This window comes from Ahaetulla prasina, chromosome 1, assembly GCF_028640845.1.
Source record: "Ahaetulla prasina isolate Xishuangbanna chromosome 1, ASM2864084v1, whole genome shotgun sequence".
In the NCBI taxonomy this organism is placed as follows: domain Eukaryota; kingdom Metazoa; phylum Chordata; class Lepidosauria; order Squamata; family Colubridae; genus Ahaetulla; species Ahaetulla prasina.
The window spans coordinates 170,053,112-170,078,539 of record NC_080539.1 but is presented as its reverse complement, the minus strand read 5'-3'; the positions used below and the strand labels follow the sequence as shown (position 1 = coordinate 170,078,539).

The window sequence follows — 25,428 nt, the reverse complement described above, 5'->3', positions numbered from 1 at the left end:
GCCCAGTAATATTCTGCAAAGATTTACCCCACCCCTTACGCTCTTGAGAGATGTTTTTCTTTCCACACTAAATTTTGAAATGGCGTCTCCATATGCAGACGGGTTCACCAGCATAACCAGGAGCAAAGTTTTCTCTGGACTCAGAGCAAAGAAACCCCCCACGACAGACTCCACAGCAAGTCGCTCAAATTGGGCCTCTGCCAAGATGGGGAAAAGTCTTTCCAGAGAGCATTTAAAGGGAGGAAAAAGAGATTCTAGTCCATTCTGTCGATTGAAATAAATGAGATGATGTTTTGGGCATTTTCTCCAGCAATGGTGCCACCCTCAACTTACTTCTCTAATATGGAATGCTCAACAACTTTTATAATTCATAATCATTTAGATGTCAATGCTCTGGGGAATCAGGTAGCATACAAATGCTTGTATTAAAATAAATAGGTTTTATCACAGTCTAAGTCAGTGTTATTGCCCAGGGAACCTCTTCCATCAGTCATGCTAAAATGAATGGGACTGTATGGCAACCCCACTACTAGAAAATTGAGTGGAGGCATATGAAAGCTCCTGTATTTGTCAGCTGTTTATTCTTGCAGAAAGAGTAGTTGAATTTGGCCATTCTCCTTCTGGAATATTTAATTCCAGATTCCTCAGGATGCTCCAGAAACAACAATTATTATGCTATTGTTCTAATAAGTATCCCTTAACAATTTTTAATGTATAAAAGAATGGCAAACTGCTGCTGAAGATGTTTTTAGAAAGTGTTTTTCTTCACACGCTGCTCTTAATTTGCCAAGATTAGGCCAGAATCAATTTGGAATTGGAATTGCCTGCAAGCATACAGATTATGTTTACACTGGAACTCAAAGGTTTCTTGGCGCCAAACTTCAGAAGGCACTGACCTGCAACAAAATGGAGCTTTAGTTTTCTGGCAGACCCTTACCTTGTAGAAACATCTGGACCACAGCATTCCATGAGGATTATCCATGCACACCCACTCATCTATGTTGTGGTTTCTAGATTGCATTTTTTTTTATTAAGTACCTTCACAGCTCTTTTCCCCCCCATCCACGGCTGATCTTATCCACTTAATTGCTCTCTATTCCAAGATACTTAGCTATGCAAGCCCACCTGCCGTATTACCATCTCTTCCTACATAGACTTGTCCTAATGCTACGGAAGACCGTTTACTGTATCATATGAGATCCCCAAACCTTTGACTTTCTTGGTATCACCATGAAAAATGGTGGCCCAACAAGCCAGTCTGGGTTTCCCAACCCAATAAATGCTTGGAAGTATTAAGGTGTTTTGGGCAAGACGTGATGTTAAAGCTTTGGAAGAAACCAAAGTATTCCCATGCTATTCCTCAATAAAGGGCCAAAATGTGGTTTTGTTTTAACTGCATTCACTTGCCAGAAGGTGAGATTACCCCAATACTTGAAAAGATGAAGAAGTAGCACCAAGCGGCTTTATTGTCATCTTCTCCATATTCAACGTGTTTATAATTTTATTAATCACACATCAATATTTTTGGATAAAAGACCATTATTCCACTACAATGAAACATGCTATAGTTAGAAACAATCACAAAGTTTGTTTCTTACAATTATTTTTAAAGCCCCCAGTAAAATTGGTGATATGAGTCAGGACATGAAGGAGATAAGGAGATTTTTAAAAAGAACCAAGAAAAGGAGTTTTGATCAATTTGGAGTTCAGTTGTAAAGGAGGGGTAGCAATAATGGCAGGATCATTGGATGAAGCATCTGTATCTGATGTATTTGATGGCCAAATTCGTAAAAAAAAAAATAAATAATAAAACCAAATTCGTAAAAGTAGAATACTGTATTCAATTGGTGGGATCTTGCAAACTTTAGATACTTTCTTTCAGAATGATCACAGATCTTGCTAGATTAAGCAATCCATGCTCCAATGGATTGAAGAGATCCCAGAAAAATATAGTTCATTTGTATGACAAATTTGTAGAACTGCGGAACCTTTCTGATAGCTAAGAATCAAGAGCTGTGTGCTATGTTTCTGAATTTCTAATTGTTCCAGCCTATTTAGCTTTCAAAACAGCTTATCAACATGTACCAGTATATTTTAAATACAATCATTTGTTTTATTGATTCATTACTTTCTTAAACTTTATAATGCACATGTCTTTCAGTCCGATCAATGAAGGTGAAACATCTGCCAGAAAGTAGATTCAACTATATCCTTGATAATATATTTGGGTTAGTAATGTATATGAAATAGAGATCAGATATTTTCCTTCAAGAAGAAAGTGTTTTTCTAAGTTCTCTTCACTCTCCCTGGTATAAATGGAAAGGCTGTAAACTATTTAAGAAATGAATGCTGAAGCATTTCAGTTTTGCTTGCTCAAACATGCTAAAGCACATAAAACAAAACCAGTCAATGAATCTTGACAACTGCAGAGAATCTCTTAATGGGACAAAAGGAATTTTAAAACGGGTGGGAGGGACCTACAGTGAAGTTTATTTACTTTTTAAAATAGTTATCAGTGCTGTTTTAATTCAAAAGCAAAGTAAACAAGATGGTCAATGTCACTGGATTGGATTTGTAACAGTTTATACTACAGATCTTTAAAAGCATTAAATCATTGTTTTGAAACAATTATATGATTTTTAAAAAAGTATCGTTTTGACATTCATAGGATGGTGCTATGTTCGCAGCACTGAAGAGGACAGTGAATTTCTAGATCAGAAATTCCACTGCCCCTAAATTTCATTTCTCTTGGGGCATTTGTTTCCTTTCTTTCAGGCCTACTGTATAGCACTGTTGTGAGGTTATATTGGGAAATAACGTTCTCGCACACTTCTTTAAGAAAGAGTAAAAAGAAACGTGCACGAGTAACAAATACAGCAAGGATATTATTGTTAGGCTCAATTATCCTAGAGTCTAGACAATGAGCTCTGCAGCTATTAAGGTGCTAAGCCTCCTTGAAGCAATCCTGATGCAGTTTAATTTCCTCATGAACATTTATTGCAACAGGAAAAATGAGGCAACGGAACAGCAAAGCTGATAACCTCAAATGCACCATAGTTAGAAAAAGGGCATTTATGTGGATTTCAGGCACAAATGGTTCAATTCTTTAATTTTTGACTCACATGCTCTCCTTCCAATCTGTGCCTTGTGAAAAATCTATTCACTTAAGCATTCGCCACCATTTCTTCAAAATAAGTTTTGAATATGAAAAGTGGCAGGGGGAAAAAAAGATGTGGAAAAACACGTTTTACAGAAAGTTTATTTATTTCCCATTATACTATTAAATAAAACAAGGACTATGAAGAGCTAAGCAGGCAAAGGACCATAAAACAAATTTCTGTCATTTTGATGGAGAAACTTCAAATCAGTCAATTATATGCCAAGGAAAGAGAACTCAGAATGATTCCTTATGATTCAAGCTATGGAGCTATCTTTGACTGCCATGCATCCTGAATTCTGCTTATTTCAGTATCCCTAAAAATCTCAGACTTCTTAATTAATTCAGGAATTGCTTTCAAATCTTCAGCAAAGTCTGGTTGTTCATTACACATGACACATGTAAAAGGGATAAGGTAGCACCAGAGGAAGGCATAGATTTTTTTGCCTTACCTTTTAGGTTTTACCTTTTTCCCTGCACCCTGTTTTTGGATTTCTCTCTCTCTCTCTCAACCCTTTCTCTCCTGGCTTGGCATATTTCAAGAGTGAAACATTAAGGACTATTTGTTGATTGTGCTTGGATTGGGACTGTCTGCACAACGCTGTAGCGCTTCTCATAAAACCAGTCTCAGGGGAAGTTCTTTTCTTTAAGTCAGCGATTCTCCATCAGACGTGAATCCTGCCAAGCCTCATTCGGATCACGATGTGGGATTTGGTGGGGACTTCTCTAGAAGAGGGCTCTGAACTACCAAGTAGGACTCTTGCATCTGGGAACCGGGTGATCCTGGCCTTGAAGACATCCTTCCTCCTCCTGCATGCTCAGCGCATGATTTCAGTTCTTTCAGTCACCCTTTGACTTTGGTTTGGATGTGGCAGTGCTGACTCACAGCACCGCTGAGGGTTCCTGCAGAGAAGTCATGTCTAACCACTCCACAAATGAAGTTTTTGCTGGCTGTTAGTGTTGCTTGGCTGTCTCCAGTCCGCATCATTGCCCATTCTGAAACAGGAAGTCCCAAGCTGCTCTTAGCTGTATTTATGCAATCTTTTGATTGTGTTTTACGCCTACATTTTCAGTTCAGGCTGGAGCATCGAACTGGTTGGAATGCATTCTTCCTGCTCCGTGTCTGAATCTGGTGAGCCAAGATATACTTTCGTGGCGGCCACCCTGGGCTGAGGTTTCTTCTTGTTAGCATGTGTTGGCCTCTTCATTCTAAATAATAATAAAAAATAATAATTAAAACCATTTTATTTTCATAATGCAGATGTCTTAACACTTCACTTCTTTGTTTATAGACATTTGGAGAACCTCCACTACTGGAAACGTTAAAATGATCTTGATGACTTTTCCCCATTATTCATCAGATTAAGAGATATCCATCTGCCCTGAGGGAAGTGATATTTAATAAAACAATGAGCTCTGTAGGAGTTAAAATTTAAATCCACATGGCAGATTGATATTCCATGCAGATGTTATAACCCACAATGTAGGTCATCTTGAAATGCTTCCCTTAAGCGATGGCTTCCAACAAAGCAAGATGTGCAAACGTTCAGAAAGGAAACTTGCCTTCAATTTAGTGGGGTGGATTCTTTTTTCAACACCTTGATACTCTAGAGTATTTAGCATTCCATTCTCACGAACACGGCATATATCGAATTACCTAAAGATATGTGCCTTATATGATGCCTTGATTTTATATTAGAGATGTATCTATTTACAAATTCAACATGCTTCTTCCAGCTACAAGGCTAGCAGAGATTAAAAACATAATAACATTGTTGTCATAACACAGGACATCTGCAATAGCTCCTTGGAGATTGCTTGCCTAGCCAATAAGCAACCTCCTCATTTGGGGTAGTCCTATCCTACATAGCAATAGGTCCTAGACTTGTATACCACTTCACAGTGCTTTTAAAGCCCTCTCTAAGCAGTTTACAGAGTCAGCCTATTGCCCCCAACAGTTTGGGTCCTCATTTTAGCAACTTCGGAAGGATGGAAGGCTGAGTCAACCTTGAGCCTGATGAGATCTGAACTGCCAAATTGCAGTCAGCTGGCAGTCAGAAGCACTCTAACCACTGTGCCACCGTGACTCATACATATATACATTTCATAAAGCCCTGGTTCTCTTTGTTCCTGTGAAGTGCTAAGCACACAGAGCCTATAGGCACATCAAGCCCTGTTCAAAAGAAATTTCTGAAGACTTCTATAAAAAGATATAAATGCCTAAGAGTCTAGAAAAAAACAGAAAAGTTATACATTTCTAAAAGTTTGGGTCTCCATTGATCTACACTAATGTATATTTGGAAGCAAAGTCTTGAGCTGGAGAAGATTGGATACAATAGCTAATCTTTCCAAGAGTGGTCACTGGGTCAAAACCCCTGCAAGAGTGCAGGGTTAAACTGTCTACAATATCACAGCAAATCCCAGAAGAACACGATGGATCTGTTGATCTCCCTGGCCTTAGGTAACTTCAGTCATCATGATGCTACCATCAGAAAAGCAGCGGTGAAGTTCAAATGGAGTTTAAGGGAGAAGAACAGAAAAGAAGCCACTGATTGCTCCTAAAATGAACACTGATGCTCAATTCAAGTTTATTAAAAAGCACCTGGATAACCAGGTGTCCAAACTTGGCAACTTTAAGATTTGTGGACTTCAACTCCCAGAATTCCTCAGCTAGCAAGGAGTCAACAAGTCTTAAAGTTGCCAGGTTTGGACACCCCAGGTTTATAGGGATATTCTATGGAAAGATGAGTCAAAGATAGAACTTGGAACCTAAGTGGTTGTTAACGTTAGAAATTTCCTAAATGCTACTAAGTTGAAGCCTTTTGCCATGGCGGAATAGGCTAAATTTCTTATACAGCAATATAAGAGCGTGGTTGTATGTTTTGTGATCAGCTACTAAATCTAAAGGCTGTACTTTATCCCAATGTCTCATTGCTTATTGGATAACTTGAACGAATGAAACAAGCATCTGGTTTGCTGTGATTTGTTCAACTCCATCAGAAACACTCATAAGAAGCAACCAGCGATGCAATTTAAAAAAATAAAATCAGAAAATTGAGATGCTGGGTGTTTATTCGGGGAGCACCAGTAGAAAAAGAAAACTCTTAAGCAATATGAAGTTAAATAGCACCATCTGTTACACACAACTGAACTATAAGCAACCTAAGTGTTAACCGCAGGCACAGCCAAATAGCGCTCTGGATCTTGAATTGTGAGATTAGCTTTCCTAGAAATGAAAAAGTCAATAATTGAAACTGAAGTTTAAATCATTTTAATGTTTTTTTGCTACAAATATCATCACAGAAGTCTTGAAGTTCCTCAATGATTAAAGAATTTATCACGGAACATTTCTAATTAACGCAAGCTTATGTCATAATAAATTAGTTATTTCTAAGCTATAGCAAGACGAACATGGCTCCAGCTTCAGAAATCTTTATTTTGAGCCAAGATATATTGAAATAGAAGGACTATATATAGTCTTTTCTTCAGCCTAAAGGACCCTCATCTATTTCCAAACTATCGAAGGACCCCATTATATTTTATATAATTATTTCTACAGCTCTTATCATTCAAGTTACATTCCATCTTTCCATCTAAGCAGGATAATGAAGACAGCTTACAATATTCTAACAATAAAACTAGAAAATAAGGAAGAATAAATTAAGAGATACTCAAAAACAGAACTGCTGTAACACCTCAAATCATTTTTTTTAAAGTCCAAAAGCTCTGTATTCCTTATCCCTAGTTCTAACAATAGAAAGTTGGGGGACTAAGCATAACTCATGGAGGAATGCATTCCTTGGTTTACAATATTGGAGAAAGCTCACTTCTGCCTATGTTGACAGATGGGCCTTGAACAGTAGAGACAATAAGTTTCTCCTCAGTATTTTAAATGTCCAGGTAAGTCCATAATGCAGAATTAGATAATTCAGAGTGGATATGAGTCCTGTGTCAATAAAAGACATGTAGTATCAGCCTGGCTGATGGAATCCATAGCAGATAAAGATTAGGATAAGAAAGACCATCCCAATAGCCTAAAGATTGGAAAGGTGGCAGGATAAAGACAATCAGACTACCAAAAATAAAAATATTTCCATCGGAAGAACAGGTTTCTACCTCACTCTTCACCATATTCGGATCTGTGTTTTTGGACATGTTGTCTTTTTTCAATAGTTTAGTGATTTTTCTACTTTGATTTCTAAAAATAATACATATTGTTATAGCACAACAATTACTTTTAGTTTCTCATATTAATCTATAGCCCGGGCATTTCCTGATGGTCTCCCATCCAAATACTAACCAGGTTTGAGACTGCTTTAAGTTTCTGGGATCAGACATGGTTGGATAAGTGCTACCATCTAGCTGGACCGAAGAATAAATCTTCCATTATAAAAGAAGAGTGCTAATTTTCTTATATCTTGGAAAACATCGATTTTTGTGATGAAGTTCTGATCGATTTTTGGGATGAAGAACTGATCAAATCAATTCTTTAGACTACTACTACTACTATAGTATACTACTACTACCATCTATGTACTTACTTACAATTGAGTGACATGTGGAAAGAGAAACTAGGGCATGGGGTAGTCGTGGAATTAGCTATTAATATGAATATAATTTGCCTTCAGAATCCAGAACAATTGTTTTAGATAAGATTAAAAACTGTGTCCCTCTATCCTGCCAACAGCTATTGAAGGAAAAGGGTTAAGTTGGACTCATTGGATCGCAGTTCCCTTTTTCTTAAAATAATGGTTTTAATTAGATCTATCTTTTACCCAACAAAATTAAATTCGTTTATATATATATAGTCAATTTAGCACGATTGGGAATACCAAAGCACAGGCTACTTTTTTTCTGAGATCAATTCTCTCCCTCAACTTCCATTATAATTTAATTTTGCTGCTGGTTCCAGCCAATCGTTATTTTTAGAAAGTTGATTTTATTCAATGTTAACTTTACCCCCACATACTCCTGGAGTGAAGGAAACAGCTGCTTTGACATTATTAAATTTTGTATTCACATCTTGGTTATATAAAAAGTGCATGCTGTGGGGCGTGTGGGAAGAACACTTACAACTTTTTTAGAATGTCTTGTTTTTCCTGTTGAGTCAGGGAAATCTGGCATTTTCTATCTTCAGCTGAACCTTGAAAATATTCAGACACCTTGGTGAATAGATTCTCCTCCTATCCAAAAAAACAAAAAGCCCCAATACCAGTGTTTGAAATATAAATCCATTATTTTATTTTACTTAATCCAAATGTTACACAATACCGGTGCTCTTCATTATAGTTTCAAATGCCAACAAGCCAAATCTGAAGAGAAACATGCTTGATTCTGTGAAACGCTTTCTGCACCGCTAGCAATACTCTTTGGCTGTACATTTTTTTCAACTATTAAACTGAACCACAAATAAATATGGTCCATAAACCTGACTCCAGTCATACTAAGAAATCATTGGGAAATACTTGGGGCCTGCAAGGCTCAAATTATGACATTTATCAAAAGTCTGTAAAACAGTCAGCAGCATACATCACCAATTATTATTAAAGAAATTGGATGGCATGGTAAATGATTCTCTTAATATTCCCATTATCACCTATGGGATGTTGTAAAATGATGTTACCTCCAGATTCATATTTCATGCTAAGATTGACCAAACAGTGGGAAATTATGTCCAGAGGTATTGCATCCATAATCTTATGCCTGAAGTTTTCCCTTTGCATTTCTATCTTTAAATATCCCATATATTACCATATATGGTTGTAAAACATTGTTTATTTTATTTATTTTATTTATTTAATTTTGCCATAACAATATATGTAGGTTTCGTACAAAAAGATTATATAATATATAAATACATATATGAGTAAATATAAGGAGGTATAAGCATATATATATATATAGGAAGAAGAAAAGAAAAACAATAGGACAGGAACGGTAGGCACGTTTGTGCTCTTATGCACGCTCCTTATGGTCCTCTTAGGAATGGGGTGAGGTCAATAGTAGAGAGTTTTTGGTTAAAGCTTTTAGGATTATGGGAAGAGACCACAGAGTCAGGTAAAGTATTCCAAGCACTGATGATTCTGTTACAGAAGTCATATTTTCTGCAATCTAGATTAAAGCGGTTGACATTTATTTATTTATTTATTTATTTATTTATTTATTCAAATTTATATACCGCCCTATCTCCCGAAGGACTCAGGGCGGTGTACAGGCATTTAAAAAACATATAAATACAATATAAAACAATTAAAAAACTGATTCTAAGAAGCCCGTAAATTTAGAATTAAAATATCAAGTAAAACCCAATTTAAAACCAATAATTTAAAATCTAGCTCAGCCCTGCACAATTAAATAAATACGTTTTAAGCCAGCGGCGGAAGGTCCGGAGGTCCGAGCTGGCGAAGTCCGGGGTAGTTCATTCCAGAGGGTGGGGCCCCACAGAAGGCCCTTCCTGGGTGTCGCCAGACGACATTGCCGCGCCGACGGCACCCTGAGAGACCCTCTCTGTGAGGGCGCACGGGTCGGTGAGAGATATTCGGTAGCAGTAGGCGGTCCCGTAAGTAACCCGGCCCAATGCCATGGGGCGCTTTAAAGGTGGTCACCAAAACCTTGAAGCGCACCGGAAAGCCACAGGTAGCCAGTGCAGCCTGCGCAGGATGGGTGTTATACGGGAGCCACGGGGGGCTCCATCTATCACCCGCGCAGCCGCATTCTGGACTAACTGCAGCCTCCGGATGCCCTTCAAGGGAGCCCCATGTAGAGAGCATTGCAGTAATCCAGGCGAGGCGTCACGAGTGCGTGGTGACCGTGCATAGGGCATCCCGGTCCAGAAAGGCGCAACTGGCGTACCAGGCGAACCTGGTAGAACGCTCTCCTGGAGCGGCCGTCAAATGGTCTTCTAGAGACAGCCGTTCATCCAGGAGGCGCCTAAGTTGCGGACCCTTTCCATCGGGGCCAATGACTCGCCACCGATGGTCAGCCGGATTTAGCTGACTGTACCGGGATGCCGCATCCACAGCCACTCTGTCTTGGAGGATTGAGCTTGAGCCTATTTCTCCCCATCCAGACCCGTCGGCCTCCAGGCACCGGGACAGCACTTGATAACCGTTGGGGTGGTCGGTGTGAAAATACAGCTGGGTGTCATCCGCATACAGCTGGTACTTCACACGAAACCACTGATGATCTCACCCAGCGGCTTCATGTAGATGTTAAACAGAAGGCGAGAGGATCGACCCTGCGGCACCCCACAAGTGAGGCGCCTCGGGGCCGACCTCTGCCCCCGTCAACACCGACTGCGACGGTCGGAGAGATAGGAGGAGAACCACCGATAAGCGGTGCCTCCCACTCCCAATCCCTCCAACCGCGCAGCAGGATACCATGGTCGATGGTATCGAAAGCCGCTGAGAGGTCTAATAGGACCAGGGCAGAGGAGCAACCCTGTCCCTGGCCCTCCAGAGATCATCCACCAACGCGACCAAAGCCGTCTCCGTGCTGTAACCGGGCGAAAACCGGACTGGAAGCAGGTCTAGATAGACAGTTTCATCCAGGTGCAAGGGAAATTGATATGCCACCATACTCTCTACAACCTTCGCCGCGGCGGGTTGGAGACCGGACGATAATTACCTAAAACAGCCGGGTCCAGGACGGCTTCTTAAGGAGGGCCTCACCACCGCCTCTTTCAAGGCGGCCGGAAGACACCTCCACCAAAGAAGCAGTCGTAATCGCCTGGAGCCAGCCTCGTGTCACCTCTCGGTGGCCAGCACCAGCCAAGAGGGGCACGGGTCCAGTAAACACGTGGTGGCATTCAACCTACCCAACAACCTGTCCATGTCCTCGGAGCCACAGGGTCAAACTCATCCCACACAATGTCACCAAGACCGCCTCGTGCATCTCGCCCGTATCACTGCAATCTTGGTCCAGACCATCCCGAAGCTGAGCGATTTTATCGTATAGATAACCGTTAAACTCCTCAGCACGTCCCTGCAGCGGGTCATCCCGCTCCCCTGGTGTAGGAGGGAGCGAGTCACCCAAACAGGGCGGCTGGGCGGTTATCTGCCGATGCAATGAGGGAGGAGGCGAGCTACGCCTCGCTTCCCTCAATGCCACTAGGTAAGTCCTAGTATAGGACTTCACTAGTGTCGATCAGCTTCGAGCGGCTAGACCTCCAGAGACTCTCCAGGCGTCTTCTCCGGCGCTTCATCCCTCTCAGCTCCTCGGAGAACCAAGGAGCCGGTTGGGACCTGCGCCGGGTCAGAGGCCGCAAAGGCATGACACGGTCCAAGGCCCCCGCCGCGGCCTGTTCCCAGGCCGCAACAAGTTCCTCAGTCGAGCCGTGAGCCAGACCCTCAGGAAATGGCCCAAGCTCCGTCCGGAACCCATCCGGGTCCATCAGGCGCCTGGGGCGGAACCAACGTATCGGCTCCGTCTCCCTGCGGTGGTGAATGGCGGTCAGAAAGTCCAGGCGAAGAAGAGAGTGATCTGACCATGACAAAGGTTCAATGACTAATTCCTTTAAGTCCAGATCTCTCAACCACTGACCAGAGAAAAATCAGGTCCAGAGTGCCACCCCCAATGTGAGTAGGGCCATCAACTACTTGGGTCATGTCCAAGGCCGTCATGGAAGCCATGAACTCCCGAGCTGCCGTCGATGACGAGCCGGACGATGGCAAGTTAAAGTCCCCCATGACTAAAAGTCTGGGGGTCTCAACTGCCACCCCAGCCAGCACCTCCAGGAGCTCGGGCAGGGCAGCTGTCACGCAGCAAGGAGCCAGGTACGTGATCAGCATACCCATCTGACACCTATGACCCCATCTCACAAAGAGGATTCGCACCCGCAATCTGAGGTACAGTGGTCTCCCTCGGCTCTAGACTCTCTAATCACAACCGCCACCCCCACCCCTACCCTGGGCCTCGGTTGATGGAATGCACGGAAACCCGGCGGGCACAACTCAACCAGGGCACGCCTTCAGTGCCCAACCAGGTCTCCGTAATGCCCATAAGGTCCATGGAACCCCTGTATAAGGTCACAAACAAGGGGCTTTGTTCACCACGGACCGGGCATTGCACAACATCAGCCGGAGGCCCAAGCTCTGAGGATCCTGACCATCCGGGGAACGGGTGAAGTCCAAGGGGTCGGAGCGCGTGATCGCTTTCAAACATCGAGCACGCGCTCCCGAAACTTGGTATGACCCCTCGCTTCCGCCATAAAATTTAAATTTAAATTTTAAATTTAAATTAAATTAAATTTAAATCTATTGGTTGCTCTAGTATTATTGCAATTGAAGCTGAAGTAGTCTTTAACAGGAAGGACATTACAATAGATGATTCTGTGAGTTAAACTTAGGTCTTGTCGAAGGCGACGGAGTTCCACGTTTTCTAAGCCTAGGATTTCAAGTCTGGTGGGGTAAGGTATTTTGTTGTTTTCAGAGGAATGGAGAACTGTTAACCACTATACACACTCTCTATACACACTCTCTGGTACATGCACATCAGTGGAACAAAAAAATGGCCAGTGCCAAGGGGCCCGTGTTCACCCCTCACTTGTGGGTGGTAATTGCCCAAGATGAGATTTCAATGGCGCTCAATACCACGATTAAGGCATGTAAACTAAAACCAGATCATGAGTAATAATCCATGCGGGTTAAAGGATTCCATTTTAACTACAATTTAATCTATGGTTTGGGGTTTTAAACTTCATCCTAAGCCTAATCATACCATGCCTAAGAATAGTGTGTCAGCCAGGTAAATCTATTTCTGCATCTGAAGTACACATGACCAGTACATAAATATCAATGTTCGTTACATTTCATTGAGGAGAAGCAAGATAGGTTGCCATTAATGCATTTTCTGACCTTTCTGTTTATAGGCACTACTATTCTATTAGTTACAACCTGACACTGCACAAGCCTAGCCACCCATCATCTCTGAGCACTTCAAGATCATTCTCTTAGCCCGATATTCTCATGCTTGAACTGGCGGGGGGGGGGGGGGGAAGCAGGGAGCAAATCAATACATAGTATGATCAAGCATTTTTAAAGAAATCAACAAAAAGCAAACATAGCATCTGTGGCGACAGGTGGTACAAATGCAACACACACGTTAGAAGGTATGACTCCAAGAGCACATCCAGCAGTTCTTAGGTGGATCATGGTTCCTCAGATCTGAATAACTACCCAACTGAGCCTGTACAACTGAGAATGGCCTTAATGTTTTCCACCAAGCTTCGGTTGTGATATACAGCATGGCAAACCCACTTTTGAAACTTATGACCTATTGGTGTGGCTTTCACCAAGACAGTTAACCCATAACTGAAATGTATTACTTAAAACTTAACGAGTTATATGTAACAGGTGGAAAACACCTGAGTGCCACATGGCTGGGTTTTTATCTTTATTTTTGCATTATTATTTAATGCAATTTTAACGAGGGCTCTGAATTTGACTGCAATAATTGTAGAGGCAGGAGACAATGTTTTATCTTTTTCATGTAATCCATTTTCACAAACAAAACTGTTCCTTCTCTCAAGAAGTTTTTTCCCACTAAAGAAAGATTGGGGTTTTGTTTTGTTTTTGCACCTGAAGGGGGAGAAAAAAAGCCTCAGCATTTATTCTGACCATAAATTAAGCCTATTAGGAAAGGGATGACATATATCTTCTTCCCCTGGTGTTCCATTCAAAGTTTAGAGAAGGCTTCTCTCACAAGGAAAGCTCTGTTGGGATATTTCCTGTGTCTCTCCCACGGTCCTAGTAACATGACTAAGACTCTTCAAGGACACTTGATAAAGCTTATAATTTCACCTGCTGCCTCCATCTGCTTTGAAATTAATTGTTTGTGGCTGAAAGTGGCTGTGTTAAGAAAAATAACTGCCCGGTTTTTCAAAAAGTGGCAAAAAGGAGTTATTGTTTTGCAAAATAACAGAAAAACAAATTTCTATGTGAAACACTTCCCAACATGTCCTGCAAGTACAGTAGATTTTCCCCTTGGAGCCACACCCTGCCTGTGTTGTATTTTGAGAACTGAACAATTAATGTGAGGAATGTGAGTCATTCTCTGAATGACACTGTGAGAACTAAAGAGTCTCATTTTTTTTAAAAAGAGGGATATAAATTGCCTGAAAAATAGAACGATTCCATAATAAAGACAACAATTAAGCAGAATAGACATTTCATATAATACCCATTATGGTATTAGCAATGAAATTTTCATAATTAATGAACTGGGAGATCAGAGAGGCAGAGAGGAATGGTTACAGAGTTAAGGGGATTTGTTTCGAGAATACAGTTGCTTATTTCCTGTGGGAATGACATGGCTTGCAAAAAAAAAAAGACAATATAACACGAGTTCTTATCCTGCTGAGTAAACCCAAATTCTTTTACTTCTCTAAATTCTCTCTCTCTCTCACACACACACACATAAACACATACACCACACCACACACAGAGTAGATACAAATATAAAAAAAGGCTTAGAAGCAGTATATGAACCATTACCATGGTATAGAAAAAAAACTACAAAAGCGGAATATTAACGATTGAGAAAAGTAAGATTGTAAAGGAGGTGATTGTTTTGATACCATGTCTACTTCATCCTCTTAGTAGATGACCCATGCAGAAAGGTAGATTAAGATCATGTGATCCTAATAGTTCTGGATTTCTCAGTGTCCAAGATAGCATTCTACAGTAGATATATTTGGCTGACTTGGAGTTGAGAGGCACTGAGTATTGAACAGAAAAGCAGGGAGAATATCCCATGAATAGAATAGAATAGAATAGAATAGAATAGAATAGAATAGAATAGAATAGAATAGAATAGAATAGAATAGAATAGAATAACCTTGTCACTTTAAATGTACACTAATCGGCATCCATTAAACTAAAATTTTGTTGCATACATTTCCAATATGATGTTTTGTTGTCACCACCTCCAATATACACTACATAATACAATAGAATAAATAAATACAGATAAATACAGAGTCTAGTTCAGATGTACATGGCGAGTTTACCAGGCCAATGGCATAGGGAATAAAGCTGTTACAGAATCTGGAAGCCCTGCTAGAAATACTTCAAAACCTCCTCCCAGAGGGGAGCAACAGAAGCAGGTCATAAAGTGGGTCTATGGGGTCTCTAACAATGCTTTGAGCTCTAGGCACATAGCACTTAGAAGCGGCATCCTCAATACCAGAAAGTGAGCTTCCTTATCTTCTCGGCTGTCCTTACCACTCATAATTATATTCTAAGTGTTTCCTCAATCAGTTCTTCCATCTTACCATACAATCAGAGATATTGTGATCGATCAAGAAAAGAAGGGTGTTTCCAGAAAATTAGTCTACAATTCAAGGAATACATTTGTTTCTCAAATAAATGTAACTTAAAATGCACCACCTGCCCAAAGCAGGACAAAGAGATTCAACTTCCTCCATTTTTTTTCCCAGTGTTTCCCTCAATTCGGAGAATTCCATAGAAAGCAGTAGCACAAATGTCACAGATGCTGATCGGAAAAGGGCCAGTCACTTTACTGATGATAAATGATATCTCCCCCCACACCTTGCTTACACTACACTGTGTTTTCAACATAACCACGTCATCTGGTGGTTCACATGGCCTTCAAAGAAGAGAACCATCTGATCAATCTCAAGAGTGCCAAAACCTCTTCTTGTTCTCAGAATCTCGCATTCACCTCTTGACGTTGCTTGGGAATTTTTGCTGAAATGCTACAGCCATGCTGTAAAATATAAGATGTATTTCAGATCTCAAGAGCTACCAAACTCACACCACTCCTTTTCCATTAGACTGAACTTTGTTTTCCCTTCACTGGAATAGTCAATTGGCAGGCAGAAAGAGGGCTGTGTGTTGGTGAATGATTATTTTGAAACAGTTGAAATTCTAAGGATTGCCATGGTTGGGCTTGAACTTCTCAAGCAAGGAGCACTTGAGAATTCAATAACTGAACTCAACCCATCCAAGACGGAGTGGCTGTGGATGCTGGCGTCCCGGCACAGTCAGCTTACCCCATTGCTGACTGTGGGGGGCGAATTGTTAGCCCCCAGGGAATCAGTGCGCAATTTAGGCGTTCTCCTGGATGCACGGCTATCTTTAGAAGACCATTTGACAGCCGTTGCCAGGGGAGCTTTTCATCAGGTTCGCCTGATTCGCCAATTGCGCCCTTTCCTGGACCGGGACTCGTTATGCACGGTCACTCATGCCCTCGTCACTTCCCGTCTGGATTACTGCAATGCTCTTTACATGGGGCTCCCCTTGAGGAGCACCCGGAGGCTCCAACTAGTACAGAATGCGGCCGCGCGGGGGATTGAGGGAGCCTCCCATAGCTCCCATGTAACACCTCTCCTGTGCAGGCTGCATTGGTTGCCAGCGGTCTTCCTGGTGCGCTTCAAGATGTTGGTTATCACCTTTAAAGCGCTCCATGGCATTGGACCGGGATATTTACAGGACCGCCTGCTGCCAACAGTTACCTCCCATTGTCCGGTACGTCCAGTGCACGCTCACAGGGAGGACCTTCTTAGGGTGCCGTCGGCTAGTCAATGTCGGCTGGCGGCCCCCAGGGGAAGAGAGTTCTCTGTGGGGGCCCCGGCTCTATGGAATGAGCTGCCTGTGGGACTCCGTCTCCTGCCTGATCTCTGGACCTTTAAACGCGAGCTCAAGACTTTCTTTTTTCACCAAGTGGGGCTGGCCTGATTGATTTTAGTATGGGGGGTTTTAGTGGGTTTTAATAGAGTTTTAATAGGGTTTTAGTTTTTGATAAAATTTTAGCTAATATTTTAAGTATACAGCGGTTGAATCAGATTTTTAAACTTGTTATAGTATTTTAATTTGTTTAGGATTTCTGTCGTTTTATTGGCTGTACACTGCCCTGAGTCTTCGGAGAAGGGCGGTATAAAAATATGAATAAATAAATAAATAAATAAATAAATAAATGGATTCTGTCCTTTTGTGTCCATTTGCACATATCTGTGTTTGTCCCCAACACACATGCTGGGTTAGAAGTTAGCATGACATTTTGGGGAGCAGAACAAAAGAAAGGCTTTTTTGCACAAGCATGCATCTGCTTTCATAATGGCTGATGGAGCTTTATTGCTCTTTCTGCATATTCTGTAAAAATCTCTCACTGGAACAAGGCGCAAACAAAGAACCTCTGAGCTTAAAAAATACAGAACATTTACCACAGAGGTTAAAAGGTAAAAAAAAGAACTGGATCTTGGTAAAGAAATAGTAAGCATAAGAAAAACCTTATCTGGAAACCTCCAGAGGTGGTCTAAACCATAAGTGCATCAGATATCAGAATATAATTTCACAATCACAATATTTACATCAGCATGTTGGCTGAGAATTCTGGGAGCTGAGATCCACACATCTTTAAGTTGGCAAGTTTGAGAAATGCTGATTTACACAATGTGATAATGCTGTCAGAATGATGCATATGCCATAATCATTTGGTTGACCGTTTGTCCAGTTTAAAGAGATCCTTCTGGAGCTTTTCACAATTCAATTCAATAAAATTGGGGTGCAGGCACCTGTTAAAAGCAAGGGTTTCAAACTCGATTTCGTTGAGGGTCACATCAGGGTTTGACAGCCTCCTACAGCCCTCTACCAGAGAAAACGGAGCCTGGAGAGGCTGTGCATGACCCACCTGGGCTGTTTTCACTGGCAGAGGCACTACGGGTCAGTCCTTCATTGTTTCCAGGGTAGGCCCACAGGCCAGATCTGGCCCAAGGGCCTTGAGTTTGACACCCCTGTGTTAAAGGAATCATGAAGCATTCTTCCTACTGCTTTCCGTCTCAGATATTTTGTTTGGCAATATAACCAGCAAATATGTACACACTGAAATGTAAGAAGTCGGTTTTCTAAAAGCTATGGTCTGTCACACAAGTCGTATTGGATGGGTTCCTTGTGATCTTTCCTATTTGGCATAGATTGTCCCATGTTATAACAAGACTGAGACCATTCGTTTCAGAGCCTCCTAAATCTTAATTTTGTAGCAATGAAATCAGATCTTAAAGCAATATAATTTTAAGAGGTATCCGAATGTTCCACATGCTGTTCTACAGTCTTGTTATAAGGACTTGTCATAAACATTGTTATTTTAAAACTATAATTCAAAATAGAAAAGCCTGTTTGTTAATCTAATTATGGTAGCGTGAATAATAACTGTCGTGACTTCAAAGGTCAAGAGTACTTATTCTTTTTTAACTTTTGATTTTTTAACAAGACTCCTGTATAGTTCCAATAAATTACCGTAGAACTTTAAAATTGGATGATATGTATATAGTTGAAATTTTTTTCTTTTGTCAGCAATGTTTTGTTTCTCAGTTATTTATTTATGCGTTGATATTGAGCCTTTGGGGAATTGTTCTTTATTTATGGTTTGAGAGTTTTTGTTGATTTTTTATTAGTTAAGTAATAAGAGGTTGTTTTCCTATTTCTTATTTGTGATTCATAGTGTTTAATTATTTAAAGAATACACTGGAATATGAAAAAAATATATGAATGTCTCCACTTTTGTTGATATCTTGTACAAATATTTATTTTCTTTTTTAATTTTTGCATTTGCAGCACTTCTGAGGATCACTACTGTTTGAAATATATTGGGTTTTGAGTTATTTTTCTTGAGTATTAGAGATCCCGTTAATTTTGTGTTATCCATCAATTTAATAAATTGTTCTGTCCCCTCCCGGCCTTAGCCACACGAGCTGGCTAAACGAGCCAGTAATTGAGTTCACGGCTGCTATCAGTCCTGGCAGGGAATCTGCAGCTGCCTGCCAAAGTCTCCCTTATCTTGGGGTTGCCGGGCAACCAGAAGTCAGTAATCCAGGCTGAATGTTCAGCTCAATTCTCCACGAGTCAAATTTTTGCTCGTCATGGAGCAGAAGAGCAACCAGGGCTGCTTTTATACTCTGTGGGGTGTGGCTCCGTGACTCAGCACTCTCTAGGCCTGCCCCACCCCTTCCTTTGTTGTAGCTGCCTCTCGTATCTCCGAAACCTGGGATCTAGCCAGGCCTGATTGCCATCAGCCAGGTCTGGAGGCGTGGCCTGGGGGGGAGAGTCAGGGGATGGAGGCCTCATTATCTCCTTCACCTGGCCTGCCTCTGGCTCCTGGAGCTGAGCCAGAGGAGCCAGTGCTCCAAAGGTAAGTCCTGATGGCCCTTCCCCCTCACTTTCCGAGTCACTTTCTGGCAGGGGGCCTGGCTCTGGGGGCACAGACACAACATAAATATTCTCTTCATCATTCATCCCAACTTATTAATAACATATTGAAGGGAAGAGTACTTAGAATCCTGTATCACCTTTCTCCAATTCAATGGAGAATAATTCGTATTCAATTCACATACTTCTTTATGCCATCAAGCCCATGCTCAATTAATTTGTTAATCAGCATATCATGGCATATTTTGTGAAAAGATTTGCTTGACATTAAGACGTATTATTCCTGTAGCATTTCCATAATCTATTAAATTGCCTAATTTTAAAAAATGAGATAAGGTTAGCTTGTCAAGAATCATTCTTGATAGATTTAAGCTAACATCTGGTAACTGACACATTATTAACCAAGTCCTTACAAATTGATTTCTTTAGCATCTGCTCTCAAATCTTTCCAGGTACTGTATCTCTCTGAGACTAATTCTGTAACTTGCCGAATTGTCCTATTTTTCCCTATCTGAGAAAACAGGAAAAGAATTTATATCATCCAATCACCTGGCATGCCAATTAGTTAGTTAGTTAATTAATTAATTAATAAAACTTCCTTTTATACTGAACAAGCTGAAAAAGCTTCAGCTTTCCTCTAAGATGTCCAAAATATGTGGGATATGGTTGTAGCTATTTCTTAAAGTATCATTTGTCTCCACATATATAAGCAAAATATAATTCTAAATGGATTGTTGTTGTTGTTGTTAGTTGAGAAGTCGTGTCCAACCCATCACGACCCCATGGACAATGTTCCTCCAGGCCTTCCTGTCCTCTACCATCCTCTGGAGTCCATTCAAGCTCACACCGATTGCTTCAGTGACTCCATCCGGCCACCTCATTCTCTGTCGTCCCATTCTTCTTTTGCCCTCAATTTTTGCCAGCATTAGGCTCTTCTCCAGAGAGTCCTTCCTTCTCATTAGGTGGCCAAAGTATTTGAGTTTCATCTTCAGGATCTGGCCTTCTAAAGAGCAGTCAAGGTTGATCTCCTCTAGGACTGACCGGTTTGATCGCCTTGCAGTCCAAAAGATTCGCAGGAGTCATCTCCAGCACCATAGTTCAAAGGTTTCAATTCTTTAGCGCTCAGCCTTTCTTATGGTCCAACATTCACAGCCATCCATTGCAACTGGGAAAACCATGGCCTTGACTATACACACTTTTGTTGGCAGGGTGATGTCTCTGCTTTTTAGAATGTTGTCTAGATTTGCCATAGCTTTCCTCTTCAGGAGCAAGCATCTTTTAATTTCTTGGCTGCAGTCCCCATCTGAATGCCCCATCTTAATGGATTAGTTCAGGGGTAGTCAACCTTTTTATACCTACCGCCAGGGGTGAAATCTAAAAATTTTCCCTACCGGTTCTGTGGGCGTGACTTAATTGGTGGGCGTGGCTTGGTGGTTAGATGACTGGGTGGGTGTGGCCAATAACAATAAATAATAAAAATAATTAACAAAATATACAAAACAATAAGAGATACCAAAAACCAACTTTCACACTTTACACACACACAACACAACACAACACAACTGACTCACACACAATGTAAAAGCAGCTGCACTTCACCCAAAATGGCCCTTGCAACAAGCAGGAACCTCACACTTTCACACTCTACACACACAACACAACACAACTGACTCACACACACACAAAATGCCACATACAGCTTTGTGAGATTTTGTGCGTTTGTGTAGTTAGAGTGAAACACTACAGAAACGCACAAAATCTCAGAAAGCTGCACAAATATTTTATTTTATTATTTTATGTTATGTTATGTTATTTTAATGTTATGTTATGTTATTTTATTTTATTATTTTATTTTATTTTATTTATTTTATTATTTTATTTTATTTTTTTATTTTATTTTTTTATTTTATTTTGGACTTCAAATCCCAGAGTTCCTCAGCCAGCAAAGCAGGAAGTCAAAGCAAGCTTTCCCCCCCCCCTTCAGTAGCTGAAGAAAAGCATGCAGTTGCAGCCCAAAGGAGCAGTAATTATAGGTAAGTGAGGAGGAGGAATTGGCTGGGCATGGGTGGGGGCTCTTGTAAGTGGGGGCTGTTAAAAAGTGAGTTTAAAAGCCTGCTAGGATCAGGAAACTCCTCTGGGATCGCCAGAAGATAAAAAGTTTTAATGTAAGCTCCTCTGATGATCTCAGCTGAAGTTCCCTCATAGCAGCCCAGAACCTCTTAAAATAATTGTTTTAACATGTAGAAAATATGTTTTTTAAGGTTCTGGTGATGAGGAACTCAGCTGGGATGGCCAGAGGAGCCTTTTAAAGCCCCCCCCATTTTTCCTTTCCCCCTCCTTCAGCTGAAAAGGTTTTTTTTAAAAAAACTTTTAAAGTGTTCTGATGATCTCTGCTCGGCCCCGCAATCATCAGAGGTTTTTTTTTTTTTTTTTTACGTTTAAAGGTATGTTTTCGGCTGAAGAAAAACTTTTAAAAGTTAAAAGAAAAAAACCTCTGCTGATGGTGCGGCTCAGCAGAGATGGGGTGGCGGGGCCAGGGATTTTTGCTACCTGTCCTCCGACCCAGCAGCTGCCATCGCTACCTAATCGGGCGAGCCGGTGTGAACCGGGAGCATTTCACCCCTGCCTACCGCCCACTTTTGTACCTGTTAGTAGTAAAATTTTCTAACCACCCACCGGTTTGTACTCACTCTCACAAATCTAACTGCATACTGACCATTGCGACCGCAAACAAAAGAGCCTGCACCGTGTACCGTTGTCTGCGCATGCCCCTCGTGCATCATGGATTTGGTTTGGGGGGGCACCGGCTGTCAGCTCTGCTTGTCTGTTACAGCTGGGTGGTGTGGGTTGGAGATGTGCAAGCTATTCTGGGACGAGGCTCTTTTGTTTGCAGTTGCACTATAGCACCATTTAGTTTCACTTACATAATGTGAACTAAACTTATGCGCGGGCGATACAAATAGTATATTTTCAGAAATTTAAATTGTCACGGGGAATTTTATGAAAACCTAATGAAAATGTTTTTAAATAATACTATGAAAATTTTTTAAAAAGTCAATTAAATTTAAAAAAAGGAAAGTGCTTCAGTATTGGACAAAACCCCTACTGCCCACCATGAAAGCTGGAATGCCCACTAGTGGGCGGTAGGGACCAGGCTGACTACCACTGGATTAGTTGAATCCTTTACCTTTACTATAGATTTGTTTTATACCTGTAATAGCTGAACTTACCAACTACTATTGACTCTTCTCTTTACCTTTTTGGAGGACACAGTTGTATCCTCTGTACTTGTTAGATCACCAGTTTCTCTTCTACTTTACAATATCTTTTATTTTTTCTGTTTCAATGGTAAGAACCCAAAAATGTTTGAGTTCCAGTAGTATAGAATAGTCCCTAGGTGTCTTGTTTTCAGTTATTATTCTCATTTACGGAGCTTGTTTATTTTATCTGATTGTCTTTCTTATAGTTAGTTTGCCTAGTTTCTGCTTTAAAAAAAACTTCCTTTCTTTGAACTGAGAAATTGTTGTTCTTTCCCATCAGTTTATATACGGGCATTCATTGCTTTATCTTTTGTTTTGTTTTTTTCAAGCTTTCATACTATAAATTACAAATACAGCCCAAGATCTTTTCCAACCAACAAGCCACAAGCACTGCATGTTATGTTCTAAACTTCCTGTCCAATCATGTTTGCTCTTGTTTTTTTACCACCAGTAGAAAGTCTTTTGTTTCTGTTCTTGAATTTTGAGGTTAGTCAAGTACAAACACTTGACTTAGTGTGAAAATTTGATAGGAAATTCCTCTTAAACATCCTTACATAACTCCAGTTAGCACTCCATGTTCACTTGTTCAATGATATATTCCACTACCCCTTTTAGAGAACTCAAAATACTTCTACACTTCTATATGATATTTTTTTTAAAAAACTTAGAACACAGTATCTTCAGGGTTATGGGTGATCCCATCAACTTTCAGCGATAAAACCTAAAAAAGATTTTTAAAAGAAATCCAAATAGCTTCACTGTAATTGTGTGTTGTTAGTGAATTTTTTCTAAGCTGTCAATTTAAGGGCAAGGAGGTAAGCAAATACCTTTCAAATATACAGAATGCATAAGTATGTTCTACAAAGGAAATATTGTAGCTTGTAACAATGCACAATTACTAGTTGATAAGTAACTGGGAACAGTGGTAGTTGATAGCTAAAAATTTTGTTGGCTGAAAGATTCCATCAACCGTTCTTTTAATTCAGGAGGTTTTGTGACCCCATCAAGATTTCTGGATGCTGTACTTTTTTTAAATTAATATAGTCATTCAAAAGAAATTTAATGTTTTCAGCTTCTTGTAGAACAGGGGTATCAGACGCACATCATCATGATGGCATCACATGATCTATTGTGACTTTTTTTTCCCTTCACTAAACTGGGCGGGGCCGTGGCCAGAGCAGGATACATCCGAGCTGTGTTTGACAGCCCTTTTCTGGAACATCGTACACTCAGCAGTTACTAACCACAAAGTGCAAAAAAGGATGTAATAAATAGTAGAAGCACCGAAGAAACAGAATCTAAAATGTAAAACAGAAAAAATATTTTTTTTAATGTTTTACATTTCAAAATTCTAAGCCTACATATGGGGTTGTACATTGTTCAGTCTTTTAATTGCTTCAACTCTTTGGGAACCAATGTTTTGTCAAGGATTTCTGCCAGTAGCTAATTCTTCCTTAGCTTGTTATTTGTTGTATCTTCAGTGACCTTAGCTAACCACCTTGTCTTCAGTTGGGCTCTTCTTTATACTTTCATTTTTCCCAGCATCATGGTCTCCTCCAGTGGCTGTTTCTTTCAAATTATATGTCCAACATATATAAGCTTTAGCTTCATTATTAGTGCTTCCAATGAAAAGTCTGGTTTACTTTCATCTAGTATTTAATTATTTGTTGCTGCTGTCCATGATGCTCTAAACTATTTTCTTCAGCACCACAATTCAAAGACAACCATTTTTCTTTGTTCAGCCTTTCTGATGACTTGGCTCTCACGGCCATAAATGAGAAAACCACAAACCTGATAACACCTTTGCTGTCACTGTGACGTTTCTGCATTCAATATTTTGATTGAATTTGTCATATTTTTCTCCCAAGCAACAGACGTGTATTTTATATCCAAGGTCATTATCCCTGTGAATATTAAGCCTTTTGCACCCTCAGAAACAAGTCAAAAGTGAATGCCACAGTACTCATCGTGCGCAGAAAATCAGGCACAAAGAATCAAAGAGAAAGGAATAAGGCGTGTGCTCTTTCTTCAGTCAGGGCCTTCAAGAGGTAAACAGAAGAACTTCTTTATCCTCTCCAACAAACCTAAGCTTTTGTTTCCTTGATCAGCATAAAGCTCAATCAGACTGAGAAGACATATGAATATAGTCCTGACCCAAAGGTGCTTTTTCAAGAGGAAAGTGGCGGAAGTGGGGGCTCATATCGTTCTATGGGGGGGGCGCTCGATGTTTGCAGGCGATCGCGCGCCCCGAGCCCTCAGACTTCTCCCGTTTCCCGGATGGTCAAGACCCTCAGAGCCCGGGCCTTCGGCTGATGCTGTGCAACGCACGGTCCGTGTTCAATAAGGCCCCCCTAATTCATGATCTTATCCAGGGGGGTGCCGCGGACCTTATGGGCGTTACGGAGACCTGGTTGGGCGCAGAAGGGGGTGTGCCCCTTGTTCAAATGTGCCCACCGGGTTTCCAAGCATTCCATCAGCCGAGGGCCCAGGGTAGGGGTGGGGGGGTGGCGGTTGTGATTAGAGAGAGTCTGGAGCCGAGGGAGACCACTGTACCTCAGATTGCCGGGTGTGAATCCCTCTTTGTGAGGTGGGGTCATAGATGTCAGATGGGCTTGTTTGTCACGTACCTGGCTCCTTGCGGCGTGACAGCAGCCCTGCCCGAGCTCCTGGAGGTGCTTGCTGGAGTGGCGGTGGAGACCCCCAGACTTATTGCCATGGGAAACTTTAACTTGCCATCGACCGGCATGTCATCTTCAGTTGCTCGGGAGTTCACGGCTTCCATGATGGCCTTGGACCTGACTCAAGTAGTTGATGGCCCTACTCACAGTGGGGGTGGCACACTGGATTT

At 41.1% G+C, this 25,428-nt stretch overlaps 1 protein-coding gene across 1 annotated transcript in view; it reads right to left on the bottom strand.

Moving 5' to 3' along the window:
* Nucleotides 1-3,247: 3,247 nt before the first annotated feature.
* The window catches only part of SLX4IP (SLX4 interacting protein), a 109,842-nt gene continuing 87,661 nt past the window's right edge, over nt 3,248-25,428 (bottom strand). Inside the window, exons 7-8 of the mRNA XM_058181465.1 lie at nt 8,231-8,340; nt 3,248-4,366 (exon numbers count right to left, since the gene is read on the bottom strand). Of these exons, the coding sequence (XP_058037448.1) occupies nt 4,219-4,366; nt 8,231-8,340 (258 nt within the window). The 3' untranslated portion in view covers nt 3,248-4,218. The remainder of the gene's footprint in view (nt 4,367-8,230; nt 8,341-25,428) is intronic.